The sequence below is a fragment of the Notolepis coatsorum genome (genome assembly GCF_963971535.1).
Source record: "Notolepis coatsorum genome assembly, chromosome: 2".
Lineage (NCBI taxonomy): Eukaryota > Metazoa > Chordata > Actinopteri > Aulopiformes > Paralepididae > Notolepis > Notolepis coatsorum.
Genome location: NC_140166.1, coordinates 167818347 through 167835954, shown reverse-complemented (window position 1 = coordinate 167835954; position 17608 = coordinate 167818347). Strand labels below are relative to the sequence as shown.

Here is a 17608-nt window from a genome sequence, read left to right as displayed (position 1 = left end):
CTGACACCAGGAGCCAAAATCTAAGTGATTATTGTACATCTTCCGCATTCCTCTGGACACACAGAAGGTTTGACCTCTCTGGTGGTCCCTCTTTTATCATGTGATCCCAAATTAAAAGTTTATACCCCATTGTGTAAAAGTAACGGATGAAATCCGTGCTCAGTGTCAGCCTACAGTTTATTATTCAGAATCTGGGTGGGGTGGGGTGCATCCCTTCTTAGAAATAGTCTAAAGTTGGTACAAGAAAAAATAAATCGTTTGTATGTGTGTGTGTGTGCGTGTGCGCGTGTGTGTGTGTGTGTGTGGCTTGTCTTTCATGTATATGAGACCTTCTCCTATCAGTCACTGGGCTCTCACCAGCCGGTTGTGACCGGTGAGTCACTCTGGCTATCTAAGAATTCCTACTGATAAAGCAATCATCTGCTCAGGCTCACACTGATTCAGTGCCAAGAGCCCCATGTTTGATGTTTGAGGTTTGCCTTTGGTAAATTGATTAGAGAGAGAGGTGGCCTACGCAAGTTATTTACTGGCCTTTTTGTCTGTTTATTCTCAGCCCTATCACCTAATCATGTGCCCGGACAAGCGCAAGCTAGGAGCTCTGCTCAGACCACTGTTGTTTATCTCCACTGCTGCCCCCCAGATAATGACCGTTTGTTTTTCAGAAAATATCAAGTGCTTATTTTTGTGCCACAGATGGCAGCGACATGGGAAACGCCACCTCTGGGAAACACTTTGTCCCGTAACGCCCCTCTTCTCCGTAACGCCCCTCATCTTCCGACAACGATGTGCCAGTGGCTCGTTAGCAGGGGCTCAAAAGGCCACTTTGAGAAGTGACAAGAGTTCCAAACGCGATACGGCAACCTGCAGGCGGAGGTGGCGGCGACAGACATGTAACACTACACTGAGGATGAAGTCACTGTTTTCCTAAAGCTTTAAGAGGCAAAACACTCACACCTTAAGGTCAAAACCCTACACCCACAAACGAAGGTATTTTGCTGCAAAATCCCGTGGGGTTACCGCTTAAAGCTTGGATGAAACGTGAGCAGGGAGGCCAGTCTGTTAAGGCAGTTCACTGAGTCCATCTCCCTCCCTGCTCCTGTCCCTTGGTTCACTCACGCTGCAAGACGGGATGCTTATTAAACAGTGAAGAGGCAAATCTAATCATGGCAAATGTGCCAAAAAATAGTCCCGCGCTTCTTATCTGAGATCAGTATTAGCCTCCTACGCGCACACAGCCCTGGCCTGGTACTTACTGTTGTTATCAGCAGGGACCTGCCTGCGCAGAATGGCTGCTTTGTTAGCCCACCATTCCAGACTATTGCCTTTACAGTCTTGATGGACTCATCTCTACTTTCGAGGCCCACACTCGAGACGCGGAGGTGAAGGAGGAGAGAGCTTCTGTTACTTTGATCACGACCGTAGTAGCTGGTGAGATCATCACTGTTTAGTTCATAAAGACAAACTGTGGAGGTTAACTTGGAACCAGAGGATGACTGGCTAGTTGAGCCAGCGTTGGAGCTGTCTCTTTCATGAGGAAAGCCAGGGCCGCGGTGCAGAGAGACACAGGCAGGGCTTTGTCTATGTGGGCGTTGAGTGAGAAACCAGATTACGATGCGAAAGCAAGCATTTATTCATCTGTAGGAAAGCAGGTAATGTGGAATACGTCATGTTAATGACTTTGGCCTTTTGGTCTCCTCTCCGCCGTAGTTGTTAATCGCACCGGAGGAGGCATTGTTGTATTACTGCATGTTGACGACAACCTCCAATGGAAAAAACAAAGGAACGAGAAGAATAAGTATTACTGCATTGTCCGTATCAGAGATATTACTGCACTGGCCCTCCGCCTGGCTACACACAGTTAATTCTCTTTACGAGACTCTCCAGTATGCTCTCTGCCCTAGTTGTAACTGATGTATGAATAGTGCTACTATGACCAAACTGATCTCGACCGTTTCCAAATGATGATGCCATGTGAGTTCCTGATTTTCATTGGCTGTTTGCGCATGAAATCTGATGCGCAAAGCCCATTGGCCGGAAACCTGTTTCCATACTGTCATGTCTCGGCACCACATCTACCCCTTAACATCCAAGACTAGGCAAGCCTAGTTAAGCCTGGTTAAGCCGGACCAGGCCACGACACTCACGCATGTGTGTTTAAACAAACGGGAGGGGGTCAGTCAGTCAGGTAGGGACATTCGCTATTGTAGGCCGGCCCTCCAGGTCCGACAAAAAGTATCATAGTAGTTTGAGGGTATTTTCAGTTTGACCATACTACTGGCCATTGTATACATAATGTACTATGGCACTGCCATGGTAATGGTCATGTATCACTAGGGTTGCAAACTTTCCATAAATCTTTTTCAGTTAAAGTATCAAAATTCAGTTGGACTTCATTCGATACACAGTGCACTCCTCGATTACATGTACAGGTAACTGCCAGCTTCCAGAGACATATATAATGAGACGGATCACTGTGATTGTTTTGAATGGGGAAATCTGTAACACTAAAGATGGCGGCAACAATTTTGCTACTATTTGCTACAAAATAAACAAAAGATTTATATGATGTGGTTTTATGTTGAGTAATTTTATAATGAATTGCATCTTGAGGTGAGATGCGAGTTTGAATGATGTAAAATGAATAACAATCTCGGCTGGGAATAGTGCAGCGAGTGGTTGCCATGGTAACTAAGGATTCTGTGGCGGATCCATTGAATGATGTTCCTGTTGAAGCTAGTCTCACAAAATGTTCCTTTTTGACAACTTAGCCATTCTGTGTTGTCAGAAATGTACCAGTGACTTTAAATATGAAAGAAAAACAATGATATGTACTGTAGCCTATGACATATTCGTATATACAGAGGACTTCCCATTCATTCCCATGTCGTTTCCAGTTGAATATTCCAGACATTTTGCCACCCTATGTATCACCATGGTACACCCTTTGAACTTAAATAATATTAAATAATAATATAACATAGTATTTTGGGGGGGAAATACCATACTTTTTTGTAAGGGTACAACTACTTATACCCTGATTCACTTATAGACCTGGAAAGTAAGTAAGTACTTTTACTCAAGTATGGTAGCCTTCATAGATATATGGTAACTAAATATAGGTACTTCTAAAAACTTGAGATCAAGTCATGACACCTTTTTAACTTTAGGCCAGCAAACTTTCAAAGTAAGCAGTAATAGCATAAAACACCAACCTTCAGCTAATTAGATTCAAATGTAATGTCATTGCACAGCACAGGTACAGTACGACGAAAATAAGTTGCCATCTAACCAGTGCACAACATGCAACAGCAATATACAATATACAGGTGATGTGATATATATAACAAGCTACTGAGTAATACATGCTAGACTGATGTATATGTACATACATGCTAGACTGGTAGTAAGCCATACTGGCCAGTGGTATAACTAGTGAGAGGAAGTTAAAGCATCAAGGGTAGAAAGTTTAGACTACTAAAATACAAGCACATTATATTGGCAAAAACACATCTTTACTTATGACGCTTGAGTGCATTTCATAGCAAAAATACTTCAATATAAACGGTAAACAGAGGGCTTTTACCGGCAAACTAATTTGCAAGGGTATTTTCTACCTCCACTTTGCGTTAAGGGATTCGCTTAAACTTTCCACCTGGTCTTTTAATATATATTATTTGTTATCATTGGTCCAGCAAGAGCTATAAATGTGCGCTTATCACTGTCAAGGCACCACGCACAGTCACCACCACTGTGGCGTTCCGTTGCACTTAATTACTCAATTTAGTCACAGGCGTTGGCCACGAGCCAGGAGGCGTGTTCGCGAGGCAAGTGCAGCTGTGCATTTCTTTCTGTTATTGAAAGGATAACAGTTCAGTCCCTCTGGTTAATACCCATACAGCGAGCAGGCAGGAAACTATTCATTTTTCTCACTTCTTCTGTGAAAAACCTGGAGAGGAGCTGCGAGCATTCGCCCCAGAGTTTCACAAACGGATGTGGAGCAGGCCTGACACACTGCAGCTGTGTGTGTGTGTGTGTGTGTGTGTGTGTGTGTGTGTGTGTGTGTGTGTGTGTGTGTGTGTGTGTGTGTGCGTGCGTGCGTGCGTGCGTGCGTGCGTGCGTGCGTGCGTGCGTGCGTGCGTGCGTGTGTGTGTGCCTGCGTGCGTGCGTGCGTGCGGGTGTGCGTGCGTGCGTGTGCGTCTACACGCATTTTGCACACGTGTGTGTATTAATTTAGTCTCTTGCGTCTTCCCAGCCAAGTTTCTGCTTTTTTGGAATCAGTTTCGGGAAGATTAAGAGTCACTGCGGCCCAGTGGAAAACAGAAAACTACATGCCAGAGCCTCAGAGAACTCAGAAACCCAGAGCCTCCGCAGGCCACAGAACCCTCTCTTGTACTGCTGGCCACTCTCTAAACATCCAAACACACAGTCTGTTATGTGGCCCAGACACCACTCCCCACCCCCCGTCATCAGGAGGAGGCAGAGAGGAGGACTCAGAAAACATCTCTCCATAATCACACACTGCTCAGCCACCTCTCTCTGCTGACTTAGAAAACAAGCGTGGGACACAAAACAAACAGAGGAAAAGGCCCATTACCTAAGAGTGAGATGGATCGGTACGCTGGCGGGGACCAGCCCGCATCAGAACATCCATATTAGCAGAGTTAATCCTCGCAATTTGTCACCATGCCGAGAGGCCGACGTTGATCGGTCGCGAGGAAATCATTTTATGCCGTCACTTACAGTAGCTCTATTTTTTTTGGAAATGCTAAATCGCACAGTCGACAGACTGTGACACCTAGCTTAACCTTTACATTTTTTATTCATTAAAGGTTTAATTTCCGCTCCCACTTAAAGATACTGCACAGGATTGATTGTAGCTGGAGCAGTGGGTCCCTGCGGAGGGTTCTGTCGACTCGCAGGGGTGACTCTGCATTCCCGTTTACTCCTAGGCCATCTTAGTTTGCACACCTGTCAAGTGAGGGGCGTCCTTGGCCAAAAATGCCAATCAATGTAGGGGTCCTCTGCCAAGAGTCTGTCTGTGCTCGGTGTGCTGGCATTGGGAGTTTGAGAACCTCTGCGTTAAAAGAGTAGCAGAGTCTGCAATTTCTGTGCCCAGTCAGTGGATTGTATAACATTCATGCCAGGCCTCAGGGAGAAAGAATCCTCTCCTCCTATCACTCAGAGACAGTTTGTTCTACATGCCACACAGTGCATCCTTGCTGAAGGACAAGGCCAAGGCAGAACAGAACGAAGGGGCTGCTCCTCTCTCCAAATTGGCACATCTGCGTCCACATCTCTGGCGGGAACAACATCAAGGACCAAGGGGCAAAGGTGCACGCTGTCTTTGAGGGGATCTTATCTGTAAAAGGAGTGCCAAACCCCAGTTCCAAGGTAAGTCGCTGCAAGGCCGCACCTAATCTCTTCCAGAGCCTGAGTGACCTTCTTCAGCCAAGGCTGCGGGCTGGAGAAGAGACAGCTGGATTTATCCTCCACACCACACAGAGTTCTGCCTGGACTACACAGGTGACGATGGGACATTGGGACACACAAGGCCATGCGAGTCGACAGTGATGGATTCCACAGACCCTCGGACATCTTTAACTAAATATGATTCTGTATGTTATCGTTCATAATGGAAATGGAAACGAATTATCGTGTAGCCCGTGTGTGTGTGTGTGTGTGTTGAGCAAGATGATACGTCTTGGAAACGTGCCAAAGCCAAGCGCTTAACGTGATAAAGGTCTCAAAAGTAAAAATGAACCTCATTAAATGTTCCAATTCGAAAATATCACAAGGACAGTTTTCACATGACACCTGAGCATGCTCCTTTCCCCCCTAATCTGTGGAAGTCTTCCGTTCAGGGAGGCAGTCACGTGAGACGAGTTGAACCGAGAGTCGTTAGTCTGATCTATCTTCGAGAAAGTAGTGGTCAGCCAGGCACAGAGAATCTTACAGGACCCTTTTCATATTCTTTATCCCGAATATGAAGTTCTTCCCTCAGGGAGACGGTTCAGAGCAAGTAGATATAAGAGCAACCGCTACAAGCTCTCCTTCCTTCCTACATCCATCGCTCTCCTAAATAATACTAGAGGTCGATTTCTTTGAGGTGCCACCTAACAGTGGGCTGTCACCTCTTTCTTTCTTGTCCAAGTCTTAATCTAATTAGGGCAGGGTGCAATATGAAGCTTCTTTGAAGCTTTTGAAATGAGTTTACCTAATTATGTATTATGGTTGCACGTCTCTATGTATTGTCATATTTGTCTGAAGTCCTTTTTACTAACTAAATGAATGAATGATTGTATATATATATATCTTTCTTCTTTGTTTACGCGGCCATTGCCGAATGATGCAGCACTGTTGTTCCAAGTAAATGTTCCCCTCGGGGACAATAAAGTTTATTCTTATCTTATCTTATCTTCTTATGTGAAGCGCATTGTTTGTCACAGAAGTGCCAAAGGTATTCTCCATTTCACTCACTCACACAAACCGATCATGAGCTACTCCAAACTGTGTTCATATATATTACCCTATCTATACCCCCAAGGTTCCCCTTTGATTAGTTAGCAATAAATAGTAAGAAATAAGTTATTACTAAGAAAATAAATAGCCAGTACTGTACATACCCCCCCCCCCCCCCCCCCAAAAGTAGTTGTACACAAACTTTGCAGACAAATCCATTTGCCTCTCTCACTACCTCTCCCACTCCTTCACACAACTTATACTATATATGGGGCTGCGTAAATAAATTAAAGAATATATTCTAGCGTGCTATAGACCCATAAAAAGACTGGGCTACTTACATTTCACCAGCTGGCCAAAGCCCAACGTCATTAAGTTCCAACCTCGTCTATTAGACCATTCATTAGCTTGATTTAAAGCCCCAACTAATTCAGTCTGAAGAGGAGTAATGACACAGCCACAAAAATATAAACTTTGGCCAAAATGATAAACAAAAACATGCAAGAAAATATGAACGACCATAAACCATAGCCTGTATCATATGTCATAGGGGATGACAGCGATCCTCATGTGGACTCAAATATTTGCAGTACCTCCCAGGCAGAATTACTTAGCATTATTATTGAGCCATTATTCGGCCAGTCAGCGTGAGCGTCGGAGTTCTCTGGAGAGATGATAATTGCAAAATTGGACGGCCAAGGTCTCACAGGTTTACACTAAAAACACCTCGGCAACAGTCTGCAATAGACGGCTCCATGGCTGTGTATCAGCCTCCAGATCAGAAACATCCAAGATGTTTTCAGGTCAAAGATCCCCATCGACTTTTTTCCCGTGGCACTCGCCGATCCCTCGAAACACGTAATTACCGTGCAGGAGATATCAAAGTCTTGAGAAATACCTGAGGCTCGGAATGTGGTGAGGAGGACAATCTGATCTGTCAGTGGCTGTAGACAAAACTCACCTCAAGACTGGGATTCGTGGGGAATATCTCCTCCTAATCATAATCCATCTTGACATGAGTTTATCTGCGGCCGCTCACGATGAAACGGAACGGGCTCGCTCCTCTTGGCAGCTACTCTCCGGGAACGGTAACGTACGCTGAAGTAATGCGTTCAGAGGAGCGCATGTTTTGAATCTCGGAGCGGAGGCGGCAGGTACGGCACCCCCGAGGCCTAACCTCTCTGAATCGTACTTTCGGTGTGTGTGACAATTGCTTTGAGGTGCGCTGGCAACGATGTATGTCATTCCATTGTTCCGACATCACGGCGAATCCTTGTAGGGCAATTTGAAACCACATTTCACAAACCTCCCAATCAAATAATTATTGGACCGAAGCCCAAACCGTGGAGGCCTGTGGGGTAAAAGAGCATACTTTAAATAGGTGTAATCAAAATGCTATTGAGCAGAACTGTCGAAACCCAATACGATGATGAGGCCTTAATTTAGCTTCCCACGAGTAAAAAAAAATTAAAACCTTATACAGTGTTATTCACGGCGGTCACACCAGGGTCCTGCCGCGTTATGCATTATTCTGTAGTACAGTGTAGCCGTCACAAGATACGGTAGAACAAGAACCGTCTCGTTGTAATTCTGGAAGAATAAAAAGAACTCTAGGCCTCTCTGGAATAAATGGCGTTTGCTTTTCATGAAGTCAGGTTTCTGACCCCGGCACAGAGCCACAGACACCAGAGAGTGATTTCTCTATTTACCTGCTGATGCAGCACACACACAATAACACACACACACAATAACACACACACACACACACACACATTAACACATACATTACACACACACACACACACACACACACAGCTAGTCAGATAGTAAATTATATTGACCATATTGATCAAATTGTTTACACTGCCTGTGTTGTCTTTTACTACCTGTATACTGTGTTGTTTTACTACCTGTACCCCTCCCCCCCATGCTGCTATGATGCCTGAATTTCCCCAAGGGGATCAATAAAGGAATATCTTATCTTATCTTATCTTACACACACACACACACACACACATTAACACATACATTACACACACACACACACACACACACACACACACACACACACACACACACACACACACAAACACATTAACACATACAGTACACACACTAACACACACACACATACACTAACACACACACAATAACACACACACACACACACACATACACACACATTAACACATACATTACACACACAAACACACACACACACACACACACATACATACACACTAACACACACACACACACACACACAGACACACACTGGGTTCCTGTGCATTTGGCCTTGGCAACGTTTTAAGTCGAGCTCAGCAGAAGAATTGCAATGGCAGCCTGTACTGGCCGCTCTTCACACTTGCATGAGGGGCCGGGGAGCTTGGGACCCTTTAAAAACTCCTGATGCAGCATATGTACGTGGGCTCTGAGCCCGTGACTCATGGGGAGCCTGGCCATTCAATACTGCAGAATAACACCCAAAAGCAAGGGGCAGGGGGTTCTGAAAATCTACGTGAGCGTCTGAAACACTAGGGGGGGGGGGGGGGGTATGTACAGTACTGGCAATCAAGCCAGCAGGCAGCCACACCAAAGGATGTTGGACAAAACAAACAAAGTGTGGTTGGGACAAATCTGTGGATACAACCGTTGTAGTCGTGAGTAACGGTCAAGTCTCCTCTCCTTCTAGACACAGAGGAGCTGGGCAAAGGTAACTTGGTTTGTACAAACACAGAGGGAACTGGTTCATGCGGAGCCTCCAATAGCAATCTGATCTCTCCCGGATGTTTACCATCTGCTGCTGCCAACAGGGCCTTTCTTTAGCTTGAGAGAGAGAGAGAGAGAGAGAGAGAGAGAGAGAGAGAGAGAGAGAGAGAGAGAGAGAGAGAGAGAGGTGATGGGGGGTCGCGATGGGGGCGAAAGAGGGCAGTGGAGAGATGCAGCAGATTTCAGACACTTTATCTGCTGAAAAACACTGTAGCAGCTCGACTGGAGAAGAGGCAGAGAGATATGAAGCGGGATCGGCTGAGCATACTGAAAATCCAGTGTTGAAAACAGAATCCAAACGCTCTCATTGCCTTAAGATGTTCACAGCATGTGTCAGTGTGGGTTTTACTCAGCGGGGGAAAGAGTTTTCTATAATATTTCCACTTTTCTCTATGATTTCTTTTTCCATTTATAGAATCAGGATTGTATTATAAAAGTTTATAGAATCGGGGATAAAATTGTATCGGTGCTTGCTGTTTTTCTGCGCGCTTTATAGTTTTTATGTCAACTAAGACATTCTTTTGTGGCCAATGTGTGTTTTTATGCTTTTCATGAAATATGATAAGCACATCTGTGGCATCACAATATAATGCTTTGGTCTTTAATAAGCGCCAGCTTTAAGGACGCCCCTCTGCATGACTGAATTCCTTCCCACAAGCACAGCCGTGTGGGAAATGCAATTTTGCAGATTTGCCAATTAAATCAACTATACAAACAGGCAACACATTTCTGTGACTATTCAACGAGCCAGAAGACGTTCACTGATCTGATGTGGTTTGCTGAAGGATTAAAGGAAGAATCTGTAATGCCATCAAACAGTGTATGCTATCCCCACTCAATTCCAACCCACACACATGAGATCAAAACTAAACATTTAAACAAAAGTGCAACACCAAGTGGGGCTCTTTTGCTTAGAGGGCGCCGTCTGACGGCAGTGTAGAGCCGGGTTCCCACAGACATTGCAAAATGAAATTCAAGGACTTTTAAGTACTTTTCCAAGCACTATTTTCCATTTTCAAGGATGTCACTCGAATGCATTTTTTTTAAAGCATCTCCTTTGCCTGCTTGCCAGCTAGAGCATCACACGCGAAGAAATGAGGAAAAGCAGTTCGAGTGCGCAAGACAGTGACTAGTCAGATTTGTATTAAAACAGAACAAAAAAAAGATTTCTTGATTCAGAACAATTTGATCATGGATGAAAGAAACATTCAATGCGAATGGTTGATTTGAATTTCAAGGGCTTTTTAAGCACCTTGTTAAAAAATTTGCTGTTTTCAAGGAATTCCAGGCCTTGACTTTTTTTTGTAAAAAATCAAGCACTACTTCAAGGAACTTGTGCGAACCCTGTATAGAGTCTACCTTTAACCCCCACAGACACACTCATAAACGAGCACTATACCCATGTGACATTATAATAATTACCTAAATCACCGGCTACAGTAACAGATCATTTACTGGGAAAATACGTGTTTTTTATATTTTTTTATAAATATGCACAGCGTTTTCTCTCGACGAAAAAAGACACAACAAGTGGCTTCCTAACAACACAGGGCTCTCTCCCACAACGCGGCCACTGACCTCTGCCGGGGGGTCCTCTGGGGCCGCGGCCTCCGTGGCGTGGTGGCTCCTCAGGTTGATGATGTGAACTTCCTGCGGGAGCCCGGTGGTTCCCCGGCTGGCACAACCAGACAGGGCGGTGAAGCTCTTGAGCATGGCCTGCACCGGGTGGCCCTTCCCCACTGGCAGCAGCTCACACGGGCTGCGGGACAGCGGCCCTGGAGAGAGGAGGAGGGAGGGGGGAGTTGTTAAGGTAATGACCTACACACAGCATAGATGTTTAAAACCTTTTTGTTTCGTGCAGGACCCCAAATTGCGCGGGGGGGGGCAGGCTCTTTACATTATCGCCGTACTGTGTGTGGCGAGCGGCGGGGACCACAGAGGAACAGGCCTGTTACCCATTTTGTCCGACACCGACGCACATGTCCTGCGTCACTCCATGCGCTTGCTGTAGCCCTCTTTATGGTGACTATACTGATGTTGAAAATCTGTGTTTTTTTATGTTCAAAATCAAACACAGCTACCATTCTCTCTCTCATCAAATTTGAAAACTGGCCAATCTTTAAAAACTGTCCCCTCCCCCCTCCCCCATGCTGCCTGAATTTCCCCAAGGGGATCAATAAAGGAATATCTTATCTTATCTTAGTACAGCAGAAAAGAGAAGGGGCCATTCTCACCCTCAATAAAATGTTTTTAGTTTATTTTTAATAACCCAAAAACACCCATTTAAATACTGCAGCACCACTCTGCCCGACTATCTGCAGCCTGTGCGAAAGGTGCTAGACATATAATCAAGACAACCTAACAGCACCCCCATTATATTTCGCCCCACATTTTAACACAGTTTTTTTCTTTGCCTTTGCCTTAAATGGTCAAATCTGACCTTCTCTAATCACGTAGGGAGGACACAGGGTGGACCAGTCTTCACACTTTAGTCCACATGGAGGTGGAAGGCCTATAATTAACCATTAACTGTGGCCATCGGAGTCGTTGCCTTGGAGACATGGGGGGGGGCTGCTGTGGCAAACTGAGGTGAATCGCCCGTGGGCAGAGTCTGCATTAACGACCTGGTTCACACTGAACGGGTCACCTTGCAGGGCGGGCAGGGTGGCAGGCTTGGTTGAAGGGAGCATGCGGTTGAAGGGAGCACGCGGTTGAAGGGGGCACGCGGTTGAAGGGGGCACGTGGTTGAGCAAGCGAGCACGTCTCGTTAATAACACCTTCTCTAAAGGTCTCTCTTAAAAAGCTCATTTGTCAGAGGTGTTTTTTTCCCCCTCCAATTCTCTATGAATTAGAAACACATGTGCAACGCCTCCATGGCACCAAGTCTATAAGTCAGCAAGGACACATTCTAAGATACTTAAGCAATATAAAACGAGGGGTCGTGCTGTTGTACTGAATATCAACAAATGGTTCCACAGCTGCGCTCTTGAACTTGGACCGTTGCCTAATTAACGGTTATTAACCCATTTAGACCTAAAACGCCTGCTAATAATGCATTATATAGCCTGTATATACACACAAATGTGTTTCCCGGTTTCAATGGGTAGAACACCTGTGCGGCGGAGTGATACATAATAGTTAAAAGTCCCAGTGCTGTTATACTGAATATCAGCACTCACGGAATGCCTCTCTCTTGTCCAATCGAATCACTTGGTTGGAACTAACTGTTGTATAAAAAGAAAAAAATGTAAAAGAAAAAAAAAGTGATGATAATGCATAATCTGGCATATTTACAACTAACAGGTGACTTCTCAGACTGCGCCAGCGTTATGCATTAGGACTAAACCGAAGGCTTCCTCGCTGCGCTGGTGCCTTTTTGCGGTCATCTATCCCTCCGCTGGAGGAGAAGAGAACAGAAGGCCCAGTGAGCTTCATCAGTCATGCAGAGCAGCGCCCAGCGGGGTGAAAGGACACTACGACCTCGTCTGCCGGGACACACCGTCTGTATTTTGTCTGCTGGCCTAGAAAAGCACATTCCGGCCCTCACCTATACACTGTTACGCGGTGAACGCCATGCAGGACTGGGATTTAAACGCACGAGCGCGGCGTCTGGCATATGTCACGAGGAGACAGCACTCTGCTGCACACATCCGGGTTCGTTCTTCCACCGTGGGGGGGGGGGGGGGGTTCACTATGCAGCACCAAGCCTTCAGGTGGGCAACAAGCATTTGCCACACAATCTGACATCTTCCTATAGTGTAAACATTCCTATATTTTCACATCATTGATTCGCCCCCGCTCGAGTGCACACGGGGGTGGATCGACTCGCGCACACATGAGAACACACAAACCACACACGTGGACAGGGCAGGCATACGCGCACACACATGCACACACGCGCGCGCGCGCAAAGCCGCGCATGGCCCCTGAGGTTTTCGAGCGAGGTACCGAACAGGCCTTTTCCATTAAAACGTCATATCCCGTGGGGAGATTCTGCGGCCAGGTTCTCCTGCGGGTCAGTGGCTGCGCAGCCCACAAGGCTTGTGCCCGCCGCTCACGTTTCAAACACAGCACGCTAAACACACAAGAAATCGCCAATAACCATCAGATGGAACATTTGGAAATAATTAAAGTCAAAATGAAAGACAGGCAGATAACAACTTGAACCCCCCCCCCCCCCCCCCCCCCCCCCGACGGACTCCCAAAACACTGAACCGTGGCTCGACAGCGTGTAGCGGTGGGGGAACTGTGTTTTTCCTCTCACTCTGAACACATAGCTATTGTTTCCTCTTTAGTGCTTTAGTGTGTCATCAGCATAGAGCCTGAGATTTGCCCTTTACCTTCCCTCCTCTCCCTTGTTGTGAGGAACACAGAGATGCTTTATCCTTACGATTTGTCTCTCGAGAGGCAGATCCTGTAAAGCCTCTGACAGATGTCTTAACCTGCCGTTGTGTGCTGTGTCTCCTGTCGCCTGTGAAATCATTCCGCAACCCACAGAGACTCCTTCTTTTGATGTACGCGAGACGGGAACAACGGTACGGTGAGAAACACGACGGTGGCTGTGGGGCCGCGGCGGGGGAGGGGGGGACGGACAGGATTTAATGGCAAAACCTTGTTGTGGCGCATCGGTGTCTCGCCCCCCCTCTACCCCCTCCTTCCTCCCAGAGGGCCGCGGCTCGGGGGTCCCTCGCTAACCAGAGTCATCACGCCTCACTCCGAAGAACACGTCTGAGAGCACTCAAACTCACTTTCCTCACCTCCCTCACCTCCCCCTCCCTCCCTCCCTCCCTCCCTCCCTCCCTCCTCACACATAGAATGCTGTGGAATAACAACCACACTGGCCACATAAACAGAAGAAGAAAAGCAGAGGGGGGGAAAATGTGTTCTTTCTGGAAGACTGCCAAAAGATTACAGGACTTGTTTGGGCATTGATGTGATTTCTTTATTTAACTTGTTGGAGGGGAAAGAGAAGAGAAAGACAATAGGCAAGAAAACGGTCTTTTGGAAGAAGAAAACTCAACACCAAAGATTGAGACAATGGAAAACAAGGGAAAGTAAATGTGAAAGTTTGAAGTAATAAACACAGACTGTTTGTCTATGCCACAGATCTTTTTATTTTATTTAATTTTTTTATTGTTTTATCTTGCCAGGAAAAATTATTTAGTATAAGATCCGGTCACACAGTGCCGTCACATAAAAAAAAAATTCAATATACAATAGCTCCGTCTCAGAATCCTCACGGACAATATTTATTAAGCGTAACTAAGCCGTGGGCTATATCTACAGTGTCTGCAGGAACCCGGGGGGGACCTCACATCTTATATTTGAACCTTAACAATAGACTTTAGATATCGCCCCTTCTCTTTCCTTTCAAGTTGGAGCTGACTGAGTTTCAAGCCCTGCACATCTGGTACCACCATCAGTCTGGAACCTCCAAGGACACAATAACAAAAAAAACAAAAAAAAAGTCCAGGAGAAGAAGAAGAAAAAAACTCTCTCTTGCATCTGTTGGTCATGTTGACCATGCCACACAGAGTTGTGTCTCTCTCTCTCTCTCTCTCTCTCTCTCTCTCTCATCCATCTCTCCTCTCTCATCCATCTCTCCTCTATCAGCGGATGGAGAATAGAAAGGTCCCGTCCGGCAGCTGCTGGTCGGGCCTCTGGCTGGCCAGGGTCGAACGCCCACAGCAGGGGGAGAGGAATGAGAGAAGCTGTTGTTGAGAACCAAGCCGGGTGGCAGCCAGAAGCTCCAGCAGACAGACTCTGACCACAGCCTCCTGAACCCAACAGATGCAGAGCCTGGTATCTGATAGAGCAGGCGATGATACCCCAGCTGGAATAGTAATCTCTCCCTCCAACACTGTTCACTTAGCGGCGCTCCTGGCTGAGGGACCAGCGCTCCAAACTGAGCTTGGGAGCTGCGTCGTTTATGGACGATACGTGTGCAGCAAGATTGTAAATGTGCCCATAATCTACAGAGAAATCTATAAAAACATATAATAATAATAATAATAATAATAATAATAATAATAATAATAATAATAATAATAATAATAATAATAATAATAATAATAATAATAATAATAATAATAATAATAATAATAATAATAATAATAATAATAATAATGATAATAATGATAATAATACATATACAAAATAAATTAAATTAAAAATAATAATAAATAAATAAATAAATAAATAAATAAATAAATACATAAATAAATAAATAAATAAATAAATAAATAAATAAATAAATAAATAAATAAATAAATAAATAAATAAATAAATAAATAAATAAATAAATAAATAAATAAATAAATAAATAAATAAATAAATAAATGAATAAATGAATAAATGAATAAATAAATAAATAAATAAATAAATAAATAAATAAATAAATAAATAAATAAATAAATAAATAAATAAATAAATAAATAAATAAATAAATAAATAAATAAATAAATAAATAAATAAATAAATAAATAAATAAATAAATAAATAAATCCAATAACAAGTGTATCTGTAGTGGAAAGACAAAAAGGAAGTCGTTTTGAAATTTCAATTAGACCCACATTTTTAGACACAACTTCTGTCTAGCCAACAAAGGCGTCCTGACACTGAGCGGGAACCAAAAGGGGAAGGAAAGCTCTTCGATTTCCTACCCAACCGTACCTCCTAAACCCTGGGGGGGCTTCAGGCTGCTGCTCGTCGAGCAAATACCCACACACCAGGGGAGCCGGGTTCCCAGGGGACCGGCTCTTTCCTGTCTCAGTCTGGCTCCCATCAAGAGAGATGGGCAAAAGGCTCTGGGCTGCTGCTGCTGAGAGAGAGCGGGGCCCTGAAGAGCCTGGCGCACGCAGCGGTAGTACAGACTGTAGCACAGACGGCACACCTGTGTCGAGGGCAGACGGAGCGGTCCGACCCGGGCAGACGCAACATCAACATCCCACCATCTCCATCGCCGAGACACGGCCGCCAGCGACAGGTGCGTCAGCAGAGAAAAGTAAAGAGTATAGGAAGGAACCCAGTGAGGATAAATGTTGCTCTGTGAAAGAACAAACCTAAACTTGAAAATAATTTTCAACTTGGATTTTTACATTATTTATTTCCAAGAAAAAAGCATTGTGGTGTTTCCGTCATCGAAATACCATTGGCGCGGTTTAAAGTGGATCATACCATGGTATTATTTAAGCACAAAAGTGGTACCATGGCGATACATGACGTTTAGCATGACAGTACCATGCTTATTACTCGCGTAATGGCCACCACCGCGGTAGAACTGAAAACACCGTCCGCCGACTACTCCATTTTACATCTCCACCGACTATGAAGACTTGCTCTATAGAGCAAACGTCTGTACTATAAAATATGAGTCAGCGGTGAGGGGGCTGGAACCGCTTTACCGTTTGAGAGAATGGGCCTACGAGGTATCAGAGAGTAGGTGGCCTATATTTGACTGTGTTCACAGGTTAAAAAACCACACGCCTCTGAGTGTTTCACATTGTGCGGTTTTTGGAGGAAAAGTAAAAAGATCAGAGGGAGGCTCTGTGACGGAAAATAATGGACTCTGACTCAGACGAGGAACTCGCTTCACGACTTCAACTAAAGCCCTGCTAGACTGTGGGAAGTATAAGTGTGGCCAGAGGCTAAAAGGCTGGAACATTTTGCGGGCATTTGTTTCACCTCCTTTAAAATGGAAAAATCGATTTGGAATTGCAATGCTATACTTTATCGATCAAAAGGGGTTTAGGCAATCCTATGGACCAAAGTTGCCTTGAGGCTCCAAGTATGATGTATGCAGTCACTGTCAGACACGCTCCGAATTGCAGTCCAAAAAATATCTGACGTACTTTATAAAAATAAACAAGATTTATTTTAAAGTAAAGTATTTATTTTCACAGCAGCCCCAATAGCTTACCTGAGCTCTGACTACCTGAGCTCTGACTACCTGAGCTCTGACTACCTGAGCTCTGACTACCTGTCATATTATAGGAGGTAAAGGGGAAACATAAGAAATAGGGGAGTGGAGTAGACCAGGTAAGACTTCATATTGGATTTCCATAATGTTTTATAATAATAAACACAAATAATAATGAAGTTAATAAACTACATATGGGGCAATGAAGGTACAATTTTCACCATATTCTGAAATAAAGAATTTAAACAGGTGATGTGATTTTTATTTTGTAAGGCTTCAGTGCAAGTTGCTTATCATTTCATTTTATAAAAACCCTGTTGCCTCGTATTGCAAAAGGTACAGTATCTGCACAGTCAGCTCTGTCACGAACGCTGTGAAAGTCTTGGTGAAACACCACAACAACACGGATGATATTGTAACGCGTCCAGGTCTTGCAAATGTTACGTAATCAATAATATGCAC

The 17608-nt window shown here is 44.7% G+C and overlaps 1 protein-coding gene across 1 annotated transcript in view; it reads right to left on the bottom strand.

Annotated features, from left to right (window-relative positions):
- The window catches only part of tgfbr3 (transforming growth factor, beta receptor III), a 131562-nt gene that overhangs the window by 78318 nt on the left and 35636 nt on the right, over positions 1-17608 (bottom strand). The window contains 1 exon segment of the mRNA XM_084308389.1: positions 10807-11003. Coding sequence (XP_084164515.1) covers positions 10807-11003 — 197 coding nt within the window.